General features: G+C 38.1%; 3 protein-coding genes across 5 annotated transcripts; 1 reads left to right on the plus strand and 2 right to left on the minus strand.

Annotated features, from left to right (window-relative positions):
* Positions 1-1421: 1421 nt before the first annotated feature.
* LOC121505308 (aldo-keto reductase family 1 member B1-like) lies at positions 1422-10428 on the minus strand. Of its 2 annotated transcripts, XR_005991552.1 has the most exons (11): positions 10294-10428; positions 8567-8734; positions 7702-7818; positions 7198-7275; positions 4829-4951; positions 4645-4751; positions 4488-4569; positions 4153-4236; positions 3602-3684; positions 3398-3487; positions 1422-1444 (listed from the first exon to the last, which is right to left on the minus strand). XR_005991552.1 is itself a non-coding variant. In XM_041780481.1 (10 exons), exons 1-10 carry the CDS (start codon positions 10357-10359, stop codon positions 3457-3459), a joined length of 939 nt encoding a protein of 312 aa, XP_041636415.1. In that variant the 5' UTR covers positions 10360-10428; the 3' UTR covers positions 3367-3456. The 2 variants fall into 2 exon arrangements, 1 of the variants encoding a protein (XP_041636415.1); XM_041780481.1 differs by lacking the exon at positions 1422-1444 and having other exon boundaries at positions 3367-3487.
* LOC121505307 (THAP domain-containing protein 5-like) lies at positions 2700-22514 on the plus strand. Of its 2 annotated transcripts, none has more exons than XM_041780480.1 (3): positions 2700-2914; positions 18277-18463; positions 21432-22514. In XM_041780480.1, the coding sequence occupies exons 2-3, from the start codon at positions 18323-18325 to the stop codon at positions 22176-22178; spliced, it is 888 nt and encodes a 295-aa protein (XP_041636414.1). In that variant the 5' UTR covers positions 2700-2914; positions 18277-18322; the 3' UTR covers positions 22179-22514. The 2 variants fall into 2 exon arrangements, with proteins under 2 accessions (XP_041636414.1, XP_041636413.1); XM_041780479.1 differs by lacking the exon at positions 2700-2914 and adding an exon at positions 17222-17403.
* Positions 13076-16840, minus strand: LOC121505310 (dnaJ homolog subfamily B member 9-like). Its single transcript, XM_041780482.1, has 3 exons — positions 16735-16840; positions 16150-16391; positions 13076-14455 (listed from the first exon to the last, which is right to left on the minus strand). The coding sequence occupies exons 2-3, from the start codon at positions 16364-16366 to the stop codon at positions 13977-13979; spliced, it is 696 nt and encodes a 231-aa protein (XP_041636416.1). The 5' UTR covers positions 16367-16391; positions 16735-16840; the 3' UTR covers positions 13076-13976.
* Positions 22515-23997: the final 1483 nt, after the last annotated feature.

Here is a 23997-nt window from a genome sequence, read left to right on the forward strand (position 1 = left end):
TAACCCCCCTCTATCCTAACCCTAACCCTCATAATATTGTGGCATTTCTATAGTAATTTGATGTATTTTGACAAGTAATTTCCTAGAAATAAGATGCTATTTTTTGATATAAGCTGCTTGGTAATTACAAGGTAATTTCTTCATATTGGCACACTAAATCAAAGTGAGCCATTTCTGAATAATGTGCAAGTAATTTTTAGTTTATAGGTTAGGGTTAGTGTTAAATACCACCTAATTACCAGAGAGTTGCCACAATATTACGAGGAATTACTAATTGATCCATTATTAACAAGTAAATACTTCCTTGTTTTTACCATATTTCTGAGTAGTTTAAATGCAGCTATTTGCAAGATAATTACCACCTTATTCTTGAGTAATCACTTGATAATTACCACGCATACTACTATAAAATTCTCCCTCCTCTTTGTTGTCTACTGCTTCTCACCAACACTTTTCTTCCTAAGGTGACTGATTTATATTAATTTGGTTTCATCATTATCAACAGTGTAAACTCTGACACACTGCTGTTACTGTTTTGCATCACACGCTAATCACAGAGCAAATTGTGTTTTACTGAGTGAGATTATGCTTGGAGTTTTGCAGAAAAGAGTGAATGAGATCTAAGAATTGTGCTTGATTGGTGTTTAGAGTTGTGCCAGAAGAGGGGTTCATTCAGTTAACCGGTTTAGGCCACTGAGGATTTGGTTCAGGGAAATTGAGTAAGCATTTTAGCAATTGTGGAAAAACTGTAAAGCAGATTTGCAAGTAAATCTTTTGGTTCTATTTTCACTGAATGAATGAGATTTACCCAGAGTAGAGTGAGTAAGTTAAAGATAAAATATGAGGAAGGAAAGCACTAAAATGATAGCAAGCATCAAAGGGGTAAAAGCAAAAACAGTAAGAATAGCCTATTGTAAATAAAATTAAAAATTAAAGATCATAGTTAAGTAAAAAAAAAAAAAAGAGTTAAACATTTTAATACATGCTAGAAATAAGTAATAATCATGATAGTAACAATAATAATAGTAAGAGTAGGGATAATAAAAATGGGGATAAAAAAGGTATGACGTCATCACGTAAAAGCAAGCCGATAAAAATTAGTTTTAAGAAGTGATTTAAAAGGAGTGAATGTTTTTGCACGCCTTGTCTACTCAGGCAGGTCGTTCCAAAGTCCATCCACTGTCTGGAACTGATGTCCATTTTTGTAAATTTCCCTTGCCATCCATCCCTAAATGTTCTCAATTGGATTTAGATCAGGGGAACATTCAGGATGGTCCAAAAGAGTGATGTTATTCTCCTGGAAGAAGTCCTTTGTCAGGCCGTCATTGTGAACTGCAGCATTGTCCTGTTGAAAAACCCAGTCATTACCACACAGATGAGGGCCCTCAGTCATGAGGAACGCCTGCTGCAACATCTCCCCATAGCCAGCCACCGTTTGACGCCCCTGAGTGGTGATGATAAAAATGGGGATAAAAAAAGGTATGACGTCATCATGTAAAAGCAAGTCTATAAAAATGAGTTTTAAGAAGTGATTTAAAAGGAGTGAATGTTTTTGCACGCCTTATCTACTCAGGCAGGTTGTTCCAAAGTCGAGGGGCCCTGTTGGAGAAGGCCCTATCACCTTTAATTTTAAGTCTCGACTTTGGAGCGATCAGGATCCTCCCCACATCAGGATCTAAAGCCGCGTTTCCATCAGGTGGTCCTCTTTGAGTACGGTTAGGTATGGTTCTGTACGCTAAACCCCAGCTTGTTTTGTGTGTAGCTGCACCTTTTTGGGATAGATAGGTAAGACTGGTATCCTTATGGAGCAGCGCCAGAAAGTATGGCCATAGGGGTTATTTTTAAGGGACCGTTTCTAACTTTTGATATATGGAAACACAAACAAATGTGCGCTGTGCCATACCAAAACTGAACCAGCTAAGTGGAAACGACTTCTTAGGGTGCAGGCTGGCTCTTACATAGATTGGAGCCAGACCCTTCAAAAGTGATGAGTAAAATCTTAATATAAATTCTAAATCTTACTGGGAGCCAATGTAAAGATACTAATACAGGGTGTTGGGAAGTCCTCTGTTAAAAACAGAAGCCTAGTGTCATGATCTGTTGTGATTTCTTGTGTTTTTCCCTGTGTTTATTGGTATATTTTCATGCTTCATGTTCAGTTTTTATTCCCTGTGTTCCATGTCTAGTTAATTCCCTGCTTCATGTTAGTTTTACATTCCCTGTGTTTTATGTTTAGTTATTTCCTGTGCTTATTTAGTTTTACTCCTTGTGTTTCATGTTTAGGTTTCCCTGTGCTTCTTGTTTAGTTATTCCATGTTTAAGATTTACTCTCTGTGTTTGATGTTCAGTTTCCCTCCTTGTGTTTGAGTTTCCCTCCTTGTGTTTGGTTCTTTGTATCCTCCTGTGTTTTCTGTGCTTCCTTAGTTATAGTTCTAGTGTTTGGATTTGTCTTTCAGTCCTTGTGAAATTCTTGGTTCTGTCTTTTGAAATGTTCCATGTTTCCTGTTTTACTTTGTAGTTGCCTTCCCTTGTGTGTGATTCCAGTTTTGCTTCCTGCTTCAGTTTCCCTCCTCTGTGATTACCCTCACTAGTTTCACCTGAGTCTCGTTATCCACACCTGTCTTCCATAGTGCAATCTCTCCCTGTGTATTTAAGCTCTGTGTTTCTCCCTGTCCTTTGTCGGTTCATCAGATGTCATTCCCTGTTGTTACTCCCAGTGTTATTTCCTCGTGCTACTCCAGTGTTTTTGCCTTCTATGGATTTTGAGTTTCTGGATTTATTTGTCGTAAGTTCTTTTGTTTGTTTTATTAAATCAGTTCCTTAGTTTATCTGCATTTGGGTCCTTTGCCTTTTGTTTTTGGATTTTCCCTGCCTGAATCTGACACCTAGACTCTGCATTCTGGACCAGTTGGAGGTGGGAAAAAGCTTTTTGACTAACAAATAAGAGTGTTGCAATAATGAAGGCGGGAAACAATAAGGGCATATCACAATGGGTCGATGTCTCTGACACTGTTTTTTTTTTTTTGAATATTTATCCAACAAAAAGTATGTTGTGTCTGTAAATGGTTTTAATTCAACAGAGATACTCTTTCCCTATGGTGTGCCACAGGACTCATCCTTGGGCCAATCTTACTTCCTCTTTATTTACTTCCTCTAAGCCATATAATTAAAAGTAATGGTATTTGTTGTCATTGTTATGCTGATGATACTCAGATGTATCTTTCCTGTAAACCTGTTTTATCGAATGTTGTTTCCCATAAAGTTTCCTAACAGCTGGTAAAGATTTGATGATGAAAATTTTCTCCGGCTGAACACATGTAAAACAGAAGTTTTTATTTTAGTCCCTGTTTAGGTTTAGGTTTTTAATGAAAGCAGGTGTTGAATGGTTAGCCCTCACCAATAGAGCTCAATAAAAAATGAATGATGCTTTATGTTGTATCAGTTAGTATTCAGCGTTCAGTGTGGGAAGTCTTTGTGGTTTGCTGCCCTGTAAAAGAAGCAAAGAGGAAAAATACATTTATTAAGTTTTGTTGTTCATAGTTTAGATAATGCTGTCCATAACCTGGAAGAGTCCAGTGACATCTTTTCTTTGTCTACTCACATCTCCATTGCGAATCCTCTCCAGTTCCGGTTCAGGCTCAACAGGCTCTTCATGTCTTCTTCACAAAGCTCAAAGTCAAACAACTGAAAGATAAGGAGATTAAGGTGAACCGCATAATATTTACAGGGAAAAAACTGATTTTGCAATGGAAAAATAACATAATCAGAAATACAGCTACTATAAGGAAGACTGCTGACTTGACTCTTGTCCAGAGGACAATCACTGACATCCTCCACAAGGAGGGTAAGCCACAGAAGGTCATTGCTGAAAGGGCAGGCTGTTCTCAGAGGCTGTATCAAAGCACATTCATACAAGATTGGCCTGGAAAGCAAGGGATGATCTTAAGGTCCCATGGCCATGACCTTTGGCCTCCAGTTTCGTCAAAGTATATGACTGTGAGATATTGTGTTCTAAAAATGGTCCAGGTGGATGGACGGATGATGGGACAACCCAAAAACATAATGCCAGCAGCCTCCCTTATCACCAGCAATGATGTTTAAGAACATTTCATCTCTTGAATATGTGTCATCTTGGTTTTATGATGATTTTACCTGTATATTTTCCTTGATCCGATGGGGCGTGGCTGACTTGGCAACTACAATCACGTTCCTCTGAATGTGGAACCTGATGAGAACCTAGCAAAAAAAAAAAAGGTCTGATTTGAGGCATTCTCTTTGAATCCAAAACATCTGATGTTTGCAACATTTTACTTGTTTCCTAGGTTAAAACAATGTTTATCTGTGTAGAAGTTCATTGTTAAAGTCACTACTGAACCAAACTTGTATTTGTATTAATTGGCATTACCCTGACAGCTTTATAGCCTTTCCTTTTAAGATTAGGATAAGAGGGACAATGTACACAAAATCAACACTTTTATCATTCTTACCTGTGCTGGGGTCTTGTTGTATTTGCTTGCGATGGCCTTAACCTTGGGTTCCTCTAACAGGGAGGGATCATCAGAGGTGGCCCTGTAGAAGAACAAAATGATTGACTCAAGGTGGCACCACCTATCATAATGATTGATAGCTTTCTCTGCCTCTCACCAGGGTCTGTCAGGGGAGCCCAGGGGGGCGTATGCCGTCACTGGGATGCCCTTTGAGTGGGAGTAGTTGATCAGTTCTTCCTGGGTCAGATATGGATGGCACTCAACCTGAAAGAAAATGAAAATGCTTTAGATTTCATGTTCCTATCTCTATTAAGACTGTGTAACAAAGATGCTGATTGTACCTGGTTGGTGGCAGGCTTGTATTTGAGGCCTGGCTTGTTGAGTATGGCTTCAGTCTGGTCTCTGTTAAAGTTGGAGATACCGATCGCTTTGACCAGTCCAGCGTCTACAAGCTCCTCCATGGCCTTTGAGACACATTACACACCACTGTTAGCAATTCATCTGTGTACAAACCAATTGCATGCTCATATTTACTTTCATCAGCTGGTTGCTCTGCTAATGAGAACACAGAAACTAATACTGATTGCAGAGTAGTGCTTGTCTATTCGCCTGGATCATTTCCAGGTCTGATACTAATCCTATACAAAAATATTCCTGCCTTTTTTACACAGTGGCGTCATTTAAACAGGTCTGTTTTCAGTTTTATTTGTCAAGAGGTTGTAGGATAGTTTTTCTGCTTTTGTTTTTACATTAAGTTTTAAGCACAAATGAGATTCTGATGTAACTCGACAAGATCCAGCGTCAGTCTACACACTTCCCCATTGATCTGTCTAATCCTTGCATCCTTAAAGTGCCCCTCTGTCCCTAGCAGCCCTGCCCACAGAATAGTCTGGGCCCCTGAAAAACCCAGAGCATGGGCCCTCCTCCGTTGTGATTCTCAATGCATGTTTACTGGGACAGTAGCACTGGAGTCTGTATCCTGGCTAACAGTTTTTCTCATTTCAAGCTAAAAAGTGTGTCAAGCTATTACTGGGTCTGATATTGAAATTGTCTAATCATGCTCCTTTTTATCCCTTTTTCACCAATTTTTGCCACTGTAACCATTTTTCACAACTTTTTTACCATTCATTTTTGCCACTTTTAAACATTTTTTCCTCTTTTAACCCATTTTTTCGCCACTTGTAACTATTTCTGCAACTTTCACCCCATTTTCATCAATTTTTGCAAAATTTCAAATATTTTTCACTACTTCTTTTGCCACTTTAAATACCTTTTTGCCATTTTAAAACCATTTCTGCACTTTTTTGCCACTTTAAGCCCATAATTGCAGCTCTTTTACAAGTTCTTACTCATTTTCACAACTTTCTGTTGCTATTTTAGTCAATATTGCCTCTTTTTTGTCAATCATATACCATTTTGCCACATTTTGCCACTCTAAACCTGTTGTTACCCATTTCTGCCACTTTTATTCTAGTTTCACTAATGTTTTCAAAACTTCTAATAATTTCACCACTTCTTTTGCCACTTTCGACACCTTTTTGCCAATTTTAACCCATTTCTGCAGCTTTGTAGCCACTTTAAACCATTTTTGTCATTTTTGAGCAGTTTTCACCCATTTTCTCTACTTCTTTTGTCCACTTTTAACCAATTTTTGTCATATTTTTGCAACTTTTTACTAGGGCTGGGCAATTAATTGCAAATTAGATTAAATTGCAATTATGGTCTGCTGCAATTTTCTAATCACATAAGTTGCAATATTTCTTAAATTCCATTTCTTGTTTTATGTATGTTTTTCTTAATCAAAATGAGTGACAAAAAATGATAATGCCCTTAAACAAAGAAAATCACATTTTCAATACAATCAAAAATAGTAAGGTCATTCTATGTAAGACTGATGAAACCTAGTGTTACTTCATGAAAATCATACCCCAGCTGAAATCAGCTAGTAGCCAGCCTCACCTCCCCCACCCCAGCCGCCTCCTTTATAGCTTAAAACTTGTTGCACCCTAATATTCAGATTCATGCTATTATGGATTAACTGCTTCAGAAATAATTCCATTGTTTTCAATACACATGGTCTTATTTATAGACTTATTTATTGCTTGAATTTGTCAAAAGATACATAAGATTAACCCAAGAATAATCACATATTAAATCACAATTGCAATATTTGGGGAAAAAAATGCAATTTGATTATTTTTGCAAATCTTTCAGCCCTACTTTTTAACAGTTTTCACCTTTTTTATTTTCATGTTTAACCCATTATCACAAGGTTTGGGAAAATTTAACTCTGTTTCACAATTACAAAGAACTTTTGTTGCTATTTTTAACCCAGTTGTGCCACTGAATGCCACTCTTAGCTAATTTTTGCCACTTAAAACCTCTTTTTGCACATTTTATCTCATTTCTCACACTTTTAACCCATTTTCATTACGTTGTTGCCACTCTGAATCAAGTTTTACCATGTTTAAACCCTTTTTGGCCGCTCGTCACTCATATTTGCATCACCTGGCAATGATTTAATTATTTTTCACTAAAGTTGTCACCGTTTCTTCGACTTATCTGGCATTTTTACATCTGACATTATTTTATGATGGTTTGGTTCAATGGTTCAATCAATTCTTGATTCCCAGAACTGCATTTCAGGCTGTATAGGAGTCACTTTATTGATTTAGAACAAATTTCAAGTGCTTTGAGTCACTTAAGTTACCTCCCAGGTGTCTAAGAAGTTGCTGCCATCAGAAATGACCTGGTTGTTCTCGTCCATTGGAAAAAGCTCCTCCCCTGGCTGAAATGTGCAAAAGAAAGGTGAGAGTTATCACACCGTATGTCTCAGAATATAACCAGTCTTACTAATGGTGTGATATTATTGAAAGGCCATCACTTTTAAGTATTTCTTGTATTTGCATTAAAGTATTGACGGAGGCAGTAACTCCACTGTCTTTATGGCTAGCTATCAAACATTAGCATTCACTTTCAATAGGTCTCAGAAAGTCTCCCTCTCTCTCTCTTCTTCACCTCAACTTAAGCAGTCTGTTTCACAGTTATTCTGTAGTGAACTCTGCCACCTAGTGGTGGACAAAGCACATACTATTTCACTGGTCTCTAATGTCAGGTTTGATATTCAGTTGAAAAGTTGGGTCTGAGAAGACATTCGGTAAAAACAGGCAGGAAGTATTTTTCTAAGAACTAGACAGAACAGTGATATCCAAACCTTCATTCCTATTGGGGCATGCATGAGGTACAGGTCCAAGTAGTCCAGTTTCAGGTCACTGAGGGTTTTCTCACAGGCTCCCCTCACCAGAGAGGGAATGTGGAAGGTGCACCACAACTATGAGAAACAAACAGGGATGTTAACTCTTTGGTATTACTTCAGATTTCTGCTGTTAAAGCTATGGAAATAAAAACATTGTAGAAATTTAATTTGTAAATATTTTCCCACAACTTTTTGGGGTTAAATAATTTTAATACAACAGGTCACATTGGATAGGAGGGAACGCAATGTGAAATAGAGGAGGATTATATCTAAAGATAAAGAATTTTAAGCATTACTTCACAAATCAAATTGACTTCCAATCATGGTAATGAATAAACATATTCATCACAGTCATCAGCTGACATAAAGAGAAAAAAAATGCAATTTCCTTAGAGCAAAACAGATGATACCCATACAGATACGGTTTCAGTATAAATGCAGTTTTAGGCAACACGTTCACCGGGCAGTGCCCCGATCAGATGCCATATCATTAGCAACAAAGTCCTTATTGTGTTCACCAAAGCTTGCAAACATTAACAGTCATTACTATCCCAACAGTAACATGTAGTTTTTAAATCCTGCTTGTTTAAAGCTTGTTTACCCCCTCCTTAAAAGCCTCCTATGGACAGGTGTTGAAAATTAGCACTAGTGCTATAACACTTAAAACAATGCATCTGGTGTTTTCCAATGTAACTGCTATGTCCATATTAAATAAATAAATAAGTAAAAGGGCTTATTTCATACCTACAGGAACTAAAGTAGATCATATTGCATCTCTAAAAGAAATAAAACCTTACTTACTGACTTTTGCCACAAACTTTACCTTGCTAACAATGAACAGATCCTCCCTTTTTACCACTCCTTGGTCAATCATTGCAGCAATCCCAGCCCCAACCTCTTCTTCATTCTGGTATAGGTAGGCACCATCAAAGTGGCGGTAACCTTCACGTATTGCCACTTTAACAGCCTCAGTCACCTTTCCTGGCTCAGCCTATATAAGAAAGAGGGTAATAGAAACATAGGAAAGAAACAGAAAACCATTATAATGTAATAAGTACAATACAATACAATCTATGGGATCAGTACCATACCATTACCAATACGATACTGAACCATTAAGTAAGATATGCACACTCAGTATGAAAAGACACAATACAATACAGTACGATGTGATACAACCAATACGATATGAAATAATGTGACCAATATGATACGATACAAAAGGACTGATATGATAGGACCAATAGGATACGAAACCGCAAGATACCATACAACTATGTTACAGTAAGATACGATAGGACCGATAGGATAAGAAAGGACCGATATAATATGATAGAACAGATATGATACGATACTGCAAGATACAGTATGATACAACCAATAATGATATGATAAGATATGATTCAATACTGTATGATACAATTGGACCAATATGATTAGAAACAATACAATTTGAAATGGCACGGTACGATTAGGTATGACAAACCAATACTATATGATTCCATAAGTCATGAGTATACAGTACGATATGATACAACACCTTAAGATAAGATACGATACAGTACGGTACAATATGACACACCACTGGATGCGCTGCCATAAGATATGATACAATACAGTACGATACGATTGGATCAATACAATAAGATGCATTACAACACGATACGATACAACTAATATGACAGCATACAAAACAACAAGACATGACATGATACTAGGGGTGTGAATCTCTCCTTCTCAATACAATTTGATTCAAATCTCAATTCACAGAACACAATTTGATTCACTGACAATTCATTAAAATACAGAATGATTTGGTCCAATCCGATCTGATTATACAATCTGATTATAGAATCAAAATAACTTTAAGCTTTAACAAAAATTAGCAAAAAAGGGGGAAACAAGATCATTTCATAATAACCTAAGTTTATTTGATCTTATTTCTAAAACAGACTAAATGCCAGGCCTCCTGTGCTAACATTCTGACATTATGTTTAAGAAAGATTTCATCACATCCAGGTGTCTTACTTTGGCATTAAATTGGGAGATAAATATTAAAATTTGTCTTTACTGGTACATGTTAATCCTGCTGTACTTGTAACTTTCTTAGCATTATTAATAATGCAAACAATGCACTGATCTCTAACGCTAAAACTGGTCCAAAGACTGGTTCGTGCTGCATTTTTACTGGTCCAGGGCTCTGTGGACTGATGCACTCGGACCGCTGACATCAAGATCCATATCAGATTATCTCTACACCACTACATGATACCATATCATACCATACCATACCATTCCATACCATGCAATTCTTGTCTTGGACTCAAGTACTGCACCTTTAGTTTTCTCCATAGTTTCAATCAATAAAAACCTATGACCCTATTTTAAAAACAAAAGTTTTTGCAAACACAGAGGATTTATAACATGAAAAACAAAAACTATACAGATTCAAACAAAGACTGAAAAGCCCCTTGTTTGCTGCTATTGAGAAATTTCCACTTTGGAAATTCTAACTTCTAAACTGAAGAAGTATAACATGCTCAGACTTACCCTCCATGTTCCCAGGCCCACAATAGGCATCTTCTCTCCATTATTTAGTGTCACTGAAGGGATCATCTTGGTCCTACTGCTGTAACAGTGGTCCTTTCAGCTTTCAGTCTGGTACAAAATGATACCAGGAAGGCGTCGGTGGCTCTTTTGAAGCTCACCAGGAAGGTGTGGTCAAAGCAAGTGCCAAAATAAAAATGGGCCTGAATGTGATTAGACATGTCTCACTGCCACAAAACTATGTTGACGGAGGGGGAGACTGCAGGGCACGCGTGCTTAGCAAAAACAGTGTGACCTGATGCAGAATTTGGCAACACAAGGCATGAAACCAGTGCAAAGGCAATGGAAACATGAACAAGAACTGCTTTCTTTTATGAGCAGTCATCTGAAGAGCTTGAAGCAAGATTTAAAAAAAAGGTGATACTGTGCTGTTGCTTTAGTTATACAAAATCAAAGTACTTTAACCATTTTTGCCTTTCTTAGCCTTCCTTTCCTAATCATAAAAGTCAACAAAAACATGTTTATGTATTCATGTATTTCACATACATGTTTTTAAGCATGCTAAACTGTCTGTTTAATTCAAGACTAGGTTTTTCTTGTAAGTATGAACAATGCAGATATCAAATGCATGTCTGGATGGATGATGGATGCATGGATGGATGCATGGATGGATTGATAGGTGGGGGGTTGCATAGATGGAAGCATGGATTGATGAAGCATGGGTGGATGCATGATGAATGGATTGATGATGGATGCATGGATGATGAATGTAATGATGCATGATGCAGTGATGGCTACGTGATGCATGAATAGATGCATGAGTCTATCTTACCCTTGATACTAGTGCCTCTCAAAAAATTAGAATATCATGAAAAAGTTCAATATTTTTTTGTCACTCTTTTCTGAAAGTGAAACTCATATATTATATAGACTCATTACACATAGAGTGAAATATTTCAAGCCTTTGTTTCTTGAAATGTTGATGATTATGGCTTACAGATAAGAAAACCCACAATTCAGTGTCTCAAAAAATTAGAATATTACATATGAATCCCATAGAGAATCTATGGGGGATTGTCAAGAGGAAGATGAGAGACACCAGACCCAACAATGCAGATGACCTGAAGGCTGCTACCAAAGCAACCTGGGCTTCCATTACACCTGAGCAGTGCCACAGGCTGATCGCCTCCATGCCATGCTGCGTGGATGCAGTAATTCATGCAAAAGGAGGCCCAACCAAGTATTGAAGGCATAGAAATGAACATACTTTTCAGAAGCCTGACATTTCTGTTTCAAAAACCCTTTTTTTATTGATCTTATGTAATATTCTAATTTTTTGAGACACTGAATTTTGGGTTTTCTTATCTGTAAACCATAATCATCAACATTTCAAGAAATAAAGGCTTGAAATATTTCACTCTATGTGTAATGAGTCTATATAAGTTTCACTTTCAGAAAAGAGTGACAAAAAAATATTGAACTTTTTCATGATATTCTAACTTTTTGAGAGGCACTAGTAGAGCAGCAGATGTGTAAGTTCTCTTGTTCTGATATAACAAATTTCAGATGTTTTCTAAATAACAGTCTTTCATTTTGTCTGGTTGGTTTTCTTTTTATCACCTTGATTCTCTGACATTGCATATAGCAGTGGTTCTCTAATGGTTTTGCTGTGGCACACTGGTGTGCCTTGAGACAAGTCTAGGCGTGCCTTGAAAATTCGTCTGACTTTACATAAGTACTACAACTATGCAACAACTAAAGAGACTATAACCAATGTCCTTACTGCATGCAAGCGTTACACGTTGCTTTGCATCATATAGTATTGCATGCTCACTGTCCATCTGTTATCTGTTAAATATGCAAATGTAAATTTACATGTAAAAATATGACATCTCATGCTTTTTCTTAGAAAATCTGAGGTATGGTGCCTCTAACAGCTTTGAGTCACATAGTTTTGTCTCCACTTTAGCACAACTCAAACTATAAAAATTCATAAATGGGTGGAGAATATCCGTGCAACACACTCCTCTTTGTACAACAAGCTAACAAGTTTTGGGAGTGAGAAAAGTGGAAGAAAATTAAGAATAACCTCTGGTGGGACACTCCTGGTGTATTGTCATCCTTTGTGCAACCTCTTCCTTTGTTACTTGTCCATCTTAATAGTAACAACAGAGAGAAAATAGGAACAGGGTGACTGGGATAAACCTGGGGAGCTGCAGTGCATCACTTGCAGAGTGTCAGGATGCTACAAAAGAAAACTTTGTAATCAAACTGATGTAGCTGGCACTTGCTCACATTACATGCAGTTGGGACTGGGACATGTTGTTACTTGATACACATGTTAAAGAAGCTATTTTGCAAGGACATTAATATAGTGTGCCTTGAGATGTCAGCTTGCTTTTTGGTGTGCCTTGGGCAAAAAAAGTTTGAAAACCACTGGCATATAGCATCCTTAACCTTGCCAGTCTTGCTTGTAAAATGCTGCCATCTACTGGAGTTTTACTGGAAAAACAGCCTTCTATTTAATTAGTGTAAAGAACCCTTAATATACAGTACAGCACCAGGAGGTTCCATATATAGAGGCTACAGTCCTCGTTGCAATGGTTGCAAGTTTAAATCTGGATAATAGAGCATGTCTTGTGCACACTGGTTGTGCATACTAGAGTGGTGTTGTATTTTAGTTCTCTTTTCTCACCCTAATCCTCCATCTTTGTTTGTAAAATAAACTCCAGATCTTTTTGGTAGTTGTATACTCTTCAGATACAAAAAACAGAAAAATGTGCTTGTAACCTTTTATTAATTCTCTAAACATTTTTTGCAATCAATCAACATTCAGGCCAGAGTCGGCGTGCACACGTACAAACTCACACATACAAAGTGCGAACATTAGACAATGACAAAAAAACAGCACTGTCTTTGAAAGATAGGCAACATGAAGAGCAAAGGTGCTGAATATTGCACTTTAAGATCAGTTCAAGAAACTCTTATAAGACTGTTCAGCTTCACTGGCTGATCACCCATGTTTTTTTTTTCTTTTTTACCTTCAAAACAACTTAAAAGAGAACACAAACTTCGCCAGCATTTGTCATTGGGGGTAATGTTAATTTGCATCTTGACTGTGTACAGGTAGATGCACCCCTGTCGAAGGAAACCAATGAGGTAACAGTTGATAAATGCACAACTTTTGCCCATCTTTAAGCTTAATTTTAAAACCAAAGAGGGAAAATATGCAAGTCCAAAGTACAATATGCGTAGCAAAGCCTTGTTTTACATAAGTAAATGGTTTATCTTATGGAAAGAACACTACCAGTATGGCCTAACTGGCTGCAGAATTATGTTTTCATGATGGTTCTGCTGTGTTTTAATAAATCTTATTGCCTCCTTTTTTAGTCTTAGGCCATACCTGAGTCTTATAAAATGTACCATCAAAAACAAGTAAGCATAATGAACCTGACATCTAAATGACAGAGAGGTATATTATTTATCGTGCGATGGGCATTAGGTGCAACTTATTGCTTGGAAGCAGCCTAACAGGCGCCCTTTAACATTTGTTCAAAGATGAAATCACAAACAGCATTACAAAAGCAACACAAAACCATTCTGTATTCCACCAAGTCATAAATTAGCATTCAATTCCAAAACAAAAACCCAGCAGTGTCCCAAAAGCGTTGCGTTTTCAGCTTGTTTCAGGAGCAGTCGGTGAAGGTGGTAACCATGTTCCCCCTGCGCTGAGTCACTGTCCTGCAGTGCTGCTTCCCCGAGCTCTGAAATCGACTCTCAGTCCTTGTGCTGTGCGTGTTAAAGGAGAACATCTTCTCCAAGTCCTCAAACATGTCGTCAAACATTCCTCCTCCGAAGGCCCCCTGTTGAAACTGCCTCCTCTGTCTGTTCATGGCTTCCCTGTGGGCCTGGAAGTGGCTGTCGAAGTGTCTCTTCTGGTGGGCTTGGTTTTGGGTGTGGGAGTGGAAGTGGTGTTGGTGTCTCTGTTGGTGACCGAAATGGTCGAAGTCTTTGAAAATGTCATCAAAGTTGAAGGACTGGTAGTGCTGGTTGAAGTTGTAGCTGCCTCCTCCTCCTCCTCCTCTGTGGCCCTCCCCTGGTGATGGGCCGTGGCCAAACTGGTCGTACTCTCGCCTCCTCTTATCATCTGATAACGTCTCGTATGCTGGTGGAGAAAGACGCATTACATCACTACTGGTTGCTATTATACAGGTACTCAAAGCTGGGGATCATCTTAAGGGCAGTGTTGAGAAATTCAGCAAAATGTTCACTAAGGTTGCAAGAATTTAGATGCTAGATATGATGATTTAGATTGCTGTATTATTTAGATGTTATTTAAAATGACAAAATTGGTTAATCTAATGATCAACAGTACTAAAAAGTAACAGAGGTTTAAAAGAGTAACCATACCACTTATAGCAAGTACATAAAAGAGAAATAAATCCATTAAAACACTGCAGGCAAACTCCTGCAAACAGTCTAAATTGCACAAAAACATTTGGGTAATACTTTATTTAAAGAGGTATGCATAAGACTGACATGACAACAGCATGACCATTACATGACGCTAGTCATTTTACATGTAGGAGGCTTTATGGGTATTTATGACTGCTGTCATTAAGAGTCATTCAATCAATTATGTCACCTTTAATGCAAAGTTGACATTGTTTGATACACTTTTCCTTCTTTGTACAGTAAGGTAAGGCCGTAGTAAGCTGTCTTAGCTGTTTATTTAAATAAAAATAACACAAAATTAGCCTAAATATCACACCGACATAAGTATTCAGACCCTTTGCAAAAACACTTGAAATTTAGTACAAGATTACTCTAATTTCTTATGATCGTTGCTGAGATGTTTCTACACCTTGATTGGAGTCTCCCTGTGATAAATCAAATTGACTGGGCATGATATGGAAAGGCACACACCTCTCTATAGAAGGCCTCACAGCTGATGATGCATTTCAGAGCAAAAGGTACAGATCTGCTGTACTGAGGGTTCTCAGGGGCACAGTGGCCTCCATGATTCTCGAAGTTTGGCAGAACCATGACTTTTCAAAGAGCTGGACACCCAGTAAAACTTAGCAATCAGGGAAGAAGAGTTTTAGACACTTTCATCCTGCTTCTTTGCAATTTTTCACCCATTTCAGCTGCCTTTTGCCATTGAATGCGACTCCCCCCCCATTTTACCACCTTTTTACATATTTTTGCCCATTTTAGTCACTTTTCACCATTAAGATTGTGGCTCTTGTGATGGCATTTTTTCGATAATTTGGCTCTTTGGTCTAGCAGGGTTGAATAACACTGGTGTAGAGGGTCTGAATACTTTCTGAATGCACTGGATGTGGCTCTCCAGAAAAGGAAAACAAACTCTTGATTTGCACTTAGAGCATTAAAGGTGACATATTGAACCAAATGACACTTATTGAAAATATTCAGAAACATTAATAAAGCCTCCTCCATGTGAATGACAGTGTCATGTCAGTCTGATGCATAATCCTTCAAATAACCAAACATCGGCTACATTTCCATTGTGTTGCATTTTAGACGGTATCAGGAATCTGCCTGCAATATAAGACAATTGAAAACAAGCACTTGCTTAATAATTGTTGACGGGAAATTCTATTTTTGTTGCCATGCAATCAGAACATGTATGATATAATTTACTTTTAATTCCACTCAAATTAAAGTAAAAAATCTGGAATTGTAATAATTGCAAAATATGGAGAGATGTTTAACTCTGTACCCAGCTGGAGTTCACCCAGATTGTTTAAATGCATTAAATCTCAATAAAAGACAGTAGAGATGGGTGGTTAACAGGGCATTACCTAACGTTAGGACATGACAGAGTGACTCACTCACCTTCTGCTATCTCCCTAAACTTCGCCTCTGCATCTGGGCCCTTGTTTCTGTCAGGATGGTACTTCAGGGCCAGTTTATGGAAGGCCTTCTTGATCTGACGTTCAGTGGCATCTTTAGGCACCCCGAGTATGTCGTAGTAGTCTCTCTTAGCGAGGATGAACTCAGAGATCAGCAGGATGTTAACTGCTAGAAGCAACACCGACTGCGCCGTGGCCATACTGCTGGTTTTGACACCTCTGAAGCTGTGAAGAGAGCAGTTTGACAGCTCAGTTTACGACGTTTCACACCCCTGAAACTCAAGAAGAACTTCAAAAATGATCATTAAAGTTCAGATTCCCCTATTCCTTTAAGTAAACAGAGTGAAAATGTACGTTAAAGACGTTTTGAACTGACGTAACTGTTGTAGCTGGTTTCTACAGAGAGGCGTTACAGTCAAGAAAAATGACAACTCACTGTTTTGGTGTTAAGAAGGAGAAACTTACACTAGCTCTACCTCCCTAAAGCCTTTAAAATGTCTTGTTGTTTGTTCTCGGTTAAAGACAAAGCACCCAGAGACGTTAATACGTAACGGAAAGTAGGTATTACCTGGAGACGGACTGACAAACAGCCTGAGACTACTCCTATCAGCCGCCAACAGCTCCAGCTGATGCGAATCGAAAGCTAGCAGTTGTTGACGAGCTGCATTCCTGAGCTGTAACACCACGACTCGCAACGTGATTGGTCCGTTTCTTAACACAGTGACTCAGTTCGCTGTGATTGGTTGGAATACTGCGCACGTGGAGAAAGGGGAAGAGCCCGAAGAGGCTATAAATGGAGCAGGAGAAAGGTCAGCGTTCTTCCGTTTTGGTACTAGATAACACTTTTTCAGTCCTGTCATCTATTTTAGTTACTTTTCAGTCGCACTATTCTGGACATTTCAAACGTAAATTGCTCATAAATCATTTAATTACACTTTAACGTCATAATATTGTTTAATTTCCCCTACAAAGTCATGTAACCCTTTAAAGTGTTGGACGGTACGTGCATTATCTTGTATATTTAGGTAAACGTCATCTCCGCTGTTGGACTACAATCCGGAAGTGACAGTTCACGAGCTGTTAAGTGTTTTAAGAAAGGCTAGCTTCAATTATGTGTCTTTAGAGCTGTTTTAATGTAGTTTACAACAGCTATGCCAAGGTATTGCGCTGTGAAATTTTGTAGAAACCGAGGTGGAGCTGCAGCCAAGCAAGACAGCAAGAGAATCAGCTTCTATCCGTATGTTTTCTGCTTCCCATCTGCTGTGAACATTGGTTTAGCTGCAGGTGCTTGTTTACTGTAGTCCTTGGTATCCAAAGTGGGAGAAAGGAGTGGTTTAAGAGGCAGTGAGAGGGTAACAATTATGTCAAATGACTCAGTTTTCTGTTTGTAGCTCTACAATGTTAGACTTTAAAGTTAGTTTGAATGAATGTGGAATTATCTTAACAACTTTAACAATAATGCAACTGCCTGGTACTACAAATACTGAAATATACATTGCCTATGAAAGTATTCACCTACTTGGACGTTTTACTTTGTTATTGATGTTATAATGGGCAATATAATTTGGCTTTCGTGACCCCAAAAAATACAAGTAACCTCTTTAATGTCAAAAGGAAAATAGATTTCTATAAAATAATGTTAATTTGAAAATATGTAATGTAAAATAAATGACTGCATGAATATTCACCCCTTCACCCCCTACAAAAACATTCCCAAGACACTTACACTTTTCAGTAACTTTTTCTCTCAGTTGCTGGGAGTGTTCTTTTGTCTTCATGGTGTAATGGCAGACATGAACACTGATTAATCAGTGACTGGACCTTCTGTTGAATCAGGTCAGTCACTTTAAAGGGGTTGAATATTTATGCAGTCACTTATTTTACCTTATGTATTTTTATTTAATTGACATTACTTTGTAGAAATCTGTTTCCGCGTTGAAATTAAAGAGGGTTCATTAGTTATTTATTTTTTTAGAAGAAGAAGAAGCCAAATTATATTGATCAGGATTGATTTATGGAATAATAAAATGGTAAAAAACATGAAATAACATCTGTTATTCTTTCAAAAAAATCTGCATATGTTACAGTGCAGTCTCTTTTCCATCCAAAGGTTTCCCTTGCAAGACAAACCCAGGCTTCAGAAATGGGTGGACAACATGAAGAGGGATGGGTGGACCCCGAGTCGACATCAGTACCTTTGCAGCGAGCATTTCACGGAGGATTGCTTCGACATTCGATGGGGCATCCGCTACCTAAAGAACACAGCCATTCCCACCATTTTCTCCTCCACTGAGGATGTACGTAACAGCTTTATTTTAATCCCTAAACACCTGGTACACAGCAAAGACAAAAATGGTAGAGAAATACTGCACATCACAAAATTAAAGGAACATATTCTGCAACAAAGAAGAACTCAAGAGTGTAAGGGCTACATGTCGTTTGTAGTAAAAGAGACGAAGAGTCTGGCTTGTGAAATTAAAGTCAAGTGAAATCACATTTGTGTATAAAACCAACCAAAGAAAGCTGTAAAATCTAAACAAATCATAATAAAAGACCAACAGGATCCAGATATGCAATAAAATATAAGTGTTATAAATTTAAAAAGTATGTAATAAAACACATGAAAAGTTCGATAAAATCGTAAACAGATCTTTATTAACCCTCCAGGGACACCGTACCTGCAGACATTAGTTCTGCACATGCCCTGTTAGATCTCTCTCTCCCTGCGCTGTAGTAATGTTTAAGACAGTTGCCAAGCTAGCTATGTGCATCCTCAATATGGTTAATAAAGCCAGTATCAAACTTCACTGCTTCTTATTTGAGTAAACATCAAACACAAATGGGAGCTAGCTTCATTGGTTCACATAAAGAGCTGTTCCGTAGAACTAGCTCATTCATGAATGGCACATCATTACTTGATCCGTCAACCAACGCGATTGCGTTGTGCTCAAGACCACACTATCCGAGACCAAGACCAGAGTGCACCAAGACCAAGACTTTTGGGGGTCGAGACTGAGTCAAGACCAAGACCATAAAAATCTATTTTAAAAAAACATGACAAGGTTAAACACTTGAAGAGCACTCTCTCTTTAATTTTAGTTTTCTTTTTAATAAATTTGACGGATAAAAACAAGGTGTCTGCAACTCTTTCAACGCAAAACATGCAAAAATCTCAAATCTTAATGAATTTGTTCAACTAACTCCTTGTAAGAAATAAACCCTTGTATGTATTTAAAAGCCACTGACAAGTCCAGAATCATTTAAATATCTGAAAATGAGATGTATATTTAGATTTGTCAGGTGAATGAGGCCTAAAGTAAGTGTTCAGAGGTATTTTTGATGGGAAAATAAGATGGACTGAGTTTTTGCAGGTGTAGCTATTTGTTGTTTTCCTTAAAATCATATTAATGGCATCGAAGAATAGCAGATCAGTGCTGGTCTGGACCGGTCTTGATGGAAAACCCAGAGTTCGGCCACTCTGAGTCCGAGACAAGACCAAGACGTTCAAAATAATAATAATATTAACTTTATTTGTATAGCACTTTTAAAAACATGGGTTTACAAAGTGCTTTGACAAGTGCAGAAGCAAGCAGAAGAACAAAGCAACAACCCAAAGAAAAGATAAGAAGACAGATCGTGACATGCAGACAACATCAGCAGAATCCACACATTTAAAGAAACTAGACAGGAATATGGATGAGATAGTAATTCATCAAGATCAATATACATCAAAACCTAGATGTCATGTGAAGCCATGCAAACTAAGACATCACAGATATCAATCAGAGTGCAGACATGAAGCCATTCTACACAACTAAGACATCATGTACATCATCAGGATGCAGGCAAGACACAGACACCAAGTACCATAAAACAATAGGAACAATAGGAACCCAGGCAATGCAGGAACCCCGCTGCACAGGCTGAGACTGAGAGGACCAGAATTAAAACATGAGAAATTAAAAGAGAAACAAGGAGGAGTAAAAACAAAACAGGAGATAAATGAGAAAAAGCAGTAAAATGTAAATAAGAGGGCAAAAACAGACAGTAAAGCGAGGTAAAACGAGCTGTAAAACTGTAAAAACAGTAAAATTGATACATATTATAGCAGAGTTAAACAAAAGGGAAGCAATAAAGACAAAAAAAAGCAATGACATGAGGGAGACAGTAATGATTAAAAAGAACAGCCAGGGGGCAAGGAAATAAAATGAGGTTGACAGGGAGTTAAGGAGAGATTAAGAGGAAATTAAACTAAAACAGGTAAGAATCTGTGAGAAGATAAAAACTAAATAAGATGAAGACGAAGACGACATCACGTAAAAGCAAGTCTATAAAAATGAGTTTTAAGATGTGGTTTAAAAGATGTCAATGATTCTGCATGCCTTATCACCTCGGGCAGGTCGTTCCAAAGTCGAGGGGCTCTGATGTAGAAGGCCCTGTCACCCTTAGATTTGAGTCTCGACTTTGGAACGACCAGGTAGCCCGCGCCCGATGATCTAAGGCTGCGGATTGGCTCATAGGGGGTTAAAAGTTCTCGTATATAGATTGGTCTATATACGAGACACTATAAATGTGGTCTTGAGACCAGTCTCAAGACCAAGATTGTTCTGGAGTACTACAACACTACATCATGGTTTCAATTTAAAGCATGTTTGTGACAACATCAGGATTTTTTCTATAGCCTAGCCTCTGAGCTCAGTACAAGACTCCTCTAGACTCTAGTTTTCCCTTATCTGGCTAGAAGATGCTAGACCAAAGGAGGTCAGCAGGACTGAGTAGTTGTGATGTTGATCTCCCCCACACCATATAAATCAGTTAACCTGTGGTAAAAATCCCTTTTTTTGTAAAATGTAGGTATCATACTGAATATATAAAGAAATTTTCTGATGATAATTGCAGCGTAGAGGTCCGTTTAGAGCTGTAAAGAACTAACCTTCCTCTGTTCCCATTCATTCCTTATGGCTGTCCCCCACTTCCTGACCCCCAACTGACATTTACGCATCATCAGCATCACTTGGCTGCAAAGAATGTCTGGAGAGATTCATTGAAAGTGCAAGTTTTTGTCACTGTGATCCCTCATAAATCACTTGAGACAGATTTAAATCTGTAACAGCAGAACATTTAAAGGCAGAACTTGTTATGGTTCCTGCTGATTTGTCTACAGTAATATTCTTTGCCCTAAAGCTATTACCTGGATAGAAATCCTCAAAAGTACTGACTGATTTCTTCATCCAGTTTAAAACATTTGCTTTCCTTTTTTCCTAGGATGATGGGACACAATGTGGAACCTTAAAAAGAAGCCCAAAGGCCAAACCCAGGACTCTAGACATTGATTCCATTGGATTTGACTCCCCTGTCAGTAAGAGGCCCCTCATTTTAAGCAGAACTTGCAAAAAGGTCCAGTCAAGCACAACAAACAACCTTCATAATGGACAAACAGAGTCAGTAAATAAGCCACCTTTGGTGTCAGACACTGACAAATCTTGGGATTCAAATTCATCAGAGATTCAAACCCCTGTTTGTAAGACTTCAGGTGACAGCGGGGTGCAGGCGGCCTCTGGTCTTGCCCTCTCCCTGTGCAGTAAGGAAGAGCAGACCGACTCGACTGTGACTGTGTTGTGTTATGAGACACTGGGCTGTCACGCTGAGAGAGAAAACGTGGACGCAACGGCTCTCCAAGCAGCTCTGAGTCAAACTTTCAGCCTCGTCCCAATGGAAATAATCAAAGACAAGCCGATGGGCTGCTTCTCAGAGGAGAGGGGACCCAGCGAGGGAGAGCACATCTCTGTTTATGAGCATGCATACTGCAGACAGGACACAGACAAAGATCAGCTTTGGAGTAAGATCATGAGTTTGCATGCAAAGATATCAGAACTGGACCGCAGGGAGGAGAGCACTGTGGCGAAAATCCGAGCTCTGGAGACGGAGATAGCACTCCTGAGGAAAGATGGGGCTGTTTTTAAAGAGAAGCAGAAAGTTTTGGAGGATTATATATCATCAGTGTTGCTCTGATTTTGAAAATAACCAAAAATATGAGCTACAGATTTTTAATGTGCTTGTTTTAGAATTGTTGAGCTGACCGTGTCTCTTTGAAGCTTATTGGTACTGCATCTTTACTCGAATTCTCCACACTTGAATGCTATTATATTTCTTATCCACACGGTGGCACTGTATGACTGATGTCACTGGAAGTGTTTCAAAGATAGAATCAAGTATCATTAAGTTGTTTCTATGTGCATTTATGATTTTCTGTGAGGTTTTCAGACTCTGAATCCCATCATTAACACCTTTATGTGCAGCATCAGTCATTGTTCAGTTCTATGGTCCATTACATCTTTTTTAATGGTGGTACATGAGTGTGTGTTGTTTTTCTCTGCCTTCATTCACATTTGATTGGCATTTCAGGTACTTTAATGAATCATTGTGTCTAAAAGAAAAGCTGCCTTTCATTCAAGCTACAATTTTACGTCTTAGTGGCTCCACAGGGCCTTTATAGCCAGAGCACCCTGCTGCAGCTGCGCTACACTTATTTATAAGGGGAAATTATACCATGAATCATGTCTGAGAGTATTTTAATAGCTTACAGGTACAATATGTAGAATGTTTACACTGAAATGTTAACATCAATTAAACAGTGACTCCTCCTATGTTTTATTTTTGGTTGAGTACTTACATTAGACAATATTTCCAATGTTATGCAAAAACAGATTTTTTTTTTTTTAAGATTATAAATTCAGATATTTACAAGAAAAGAATAGACTCAGAATTTCTGAGTTTAAAAAGTAGTATAGTACATACACAAGAAAAAATGAAAAAAAAAAGCAAGTTTATGAAGTCTTAAACTTTGACGTTAGAAACTCAAAAATTCATGTTTTTAAATCCAACATTGTAAAGGCAACAATTTACAAGAAAAAAAAAACAAACTTAAAAATGGGTTGCTTTTCAACTTTTCGACTTTACAATCTTAGAAATACACAGTTTTGGTTCACACAAATGTAAGACTGTTTAAGTAAAAAAAAATCAAATTTTTCTCTTTTTCCTCTTTATTGTTATTAATATTTTCTTTTTTAGCATGGTCCCAATGCACCAAAGTAATAATGGAAAGTTAATACATAGGCTAGATCTTTTTCAAGGACAATGTCTGCCTATGATGTTGGGGTTTTGTCAGTGAAAACAATATTGATGTGTAGTTTTCCAAGTGGGTCTGGGGGTCTTAGATTTTCTTAGATACAGTATGAGTAGGGGGGGCCCTAGAGAAAAAAAGTTGGGAACCAATGCTCTAAGGTGCCCTTCCAGTGGACAACATATCATTTCAAGTGCCCTCTAGGTTACCTGTTAAGTAGACAAAATATGGTGGAGTTACCACTGCGGTTTCTGTCTCATGGACAAAATATGGTAAAGTTATCACTTCAGTTGGAATTTGGGAACAAAGTATGACGGAGTTACCACTGGAGTCCCAAATTATTGGGCATGTGGTAGAGTTCCAACTGGGGTGCCAGTCTAGTGGACAAAATATGGTAGAGTTACCACTAGAGTGTCTGTCTTGTTGATGCAGCGTATAGTAACAACAAAAATGCCCATCTTGTGGAAAAAATGTGGTACAGCTATTACTAGAGTGCCAATTTTTTGGACATGTAGTAGAGTTACCACCAGGGTGCCCAACTTTTGGAAAAAAAAAAAATGTTGTTAGTACTAGGATGTCTGTTATGTGGGAAAAAATGTGGTTGAGTTCTAGGTTGACCATTTTGGACATGCTGTAAAGGTACCACCAGGGTGGTCCTAGTGGACAAGATGTGGTAGAGTAACCACTGAGATGCCAGTCTTGTAGACA

The sequence above is a fragment of the Cheilinus undulatus genome, linkage group 23, assembly GCF_018320785.1.
Source record: "Cheilinus undulatus linkage group 23, ASM1832078v1, whole genome shotgun sequence".
In the NCBI taxonomy this organism is placed as follows: Eukaryota; Metazoa; Chordata; class Actinopteri; order Labriformes; family Labridae; genus Cheilinus; species Cheilinus undulatus.

Excerpts from the sequence above, each read along its gene's own strand:
- LOC121505308 (XM_041780481.1), bottom strand. The coding sequence starts at position 10,359 with ATGATCCCTTCAGTGACACTAAATAATGGAGAGAAGATGCCTATTGTG. Across the intron at positions 8,735-10,293 it reads TGGGCCTGGGAACATGGAGG|GCTGAGCCAGGAAAGGTGAC; the intron begins GTAAGTCTGAGC and ends TTTCTTATATAG. Across the intron at positions 3,685-4,152 it reads GGATCAAGGAAAATATACAG|TTGTTTGACTTTGAGCTTTG; the intron begins GTAAAATCATCA and ends CTTATCTTTCAG.
- LOC121505310 (XM_041780482.1), bottom strand. The coding sequence starts at position 16,366 with ATGGCCACGGCGCAGTCGGTGTTGCTTCTAGCAGTTAACATCCTGCTG. Across the intron at positions 14,456-16,149 it reads GTTTAGGGAGATAGCAGAAG|CATACGAGACGTTATCAGAT; the intron begins GTGAGTGAGTCA and ends TTTCTCCACCAG.
- LOC121505307 (XM_041780479.1), top strand. The coding sequence starts at position 17,318 with ATGCCAAGGTATTGCGCTGTGAAATTTTGTAGAAACCGAGGTGGAGCT. Across the intron at positions 17,404-18,276 it reads AAGAGAATCAGCTTCTATCC|GTTTCCCTTGCAAGACAAAC; the intron begins GTATGTTTTCTG and ends TTCCATCCAAAG. Across the intron at positions 18,464-21,431 it reads TTTTCTCCTCCACTGAGGAT|GATGATGGGACACAATGTGG; the intron begins GTACGTAACAGC and ends CTTTTTTCCTAG.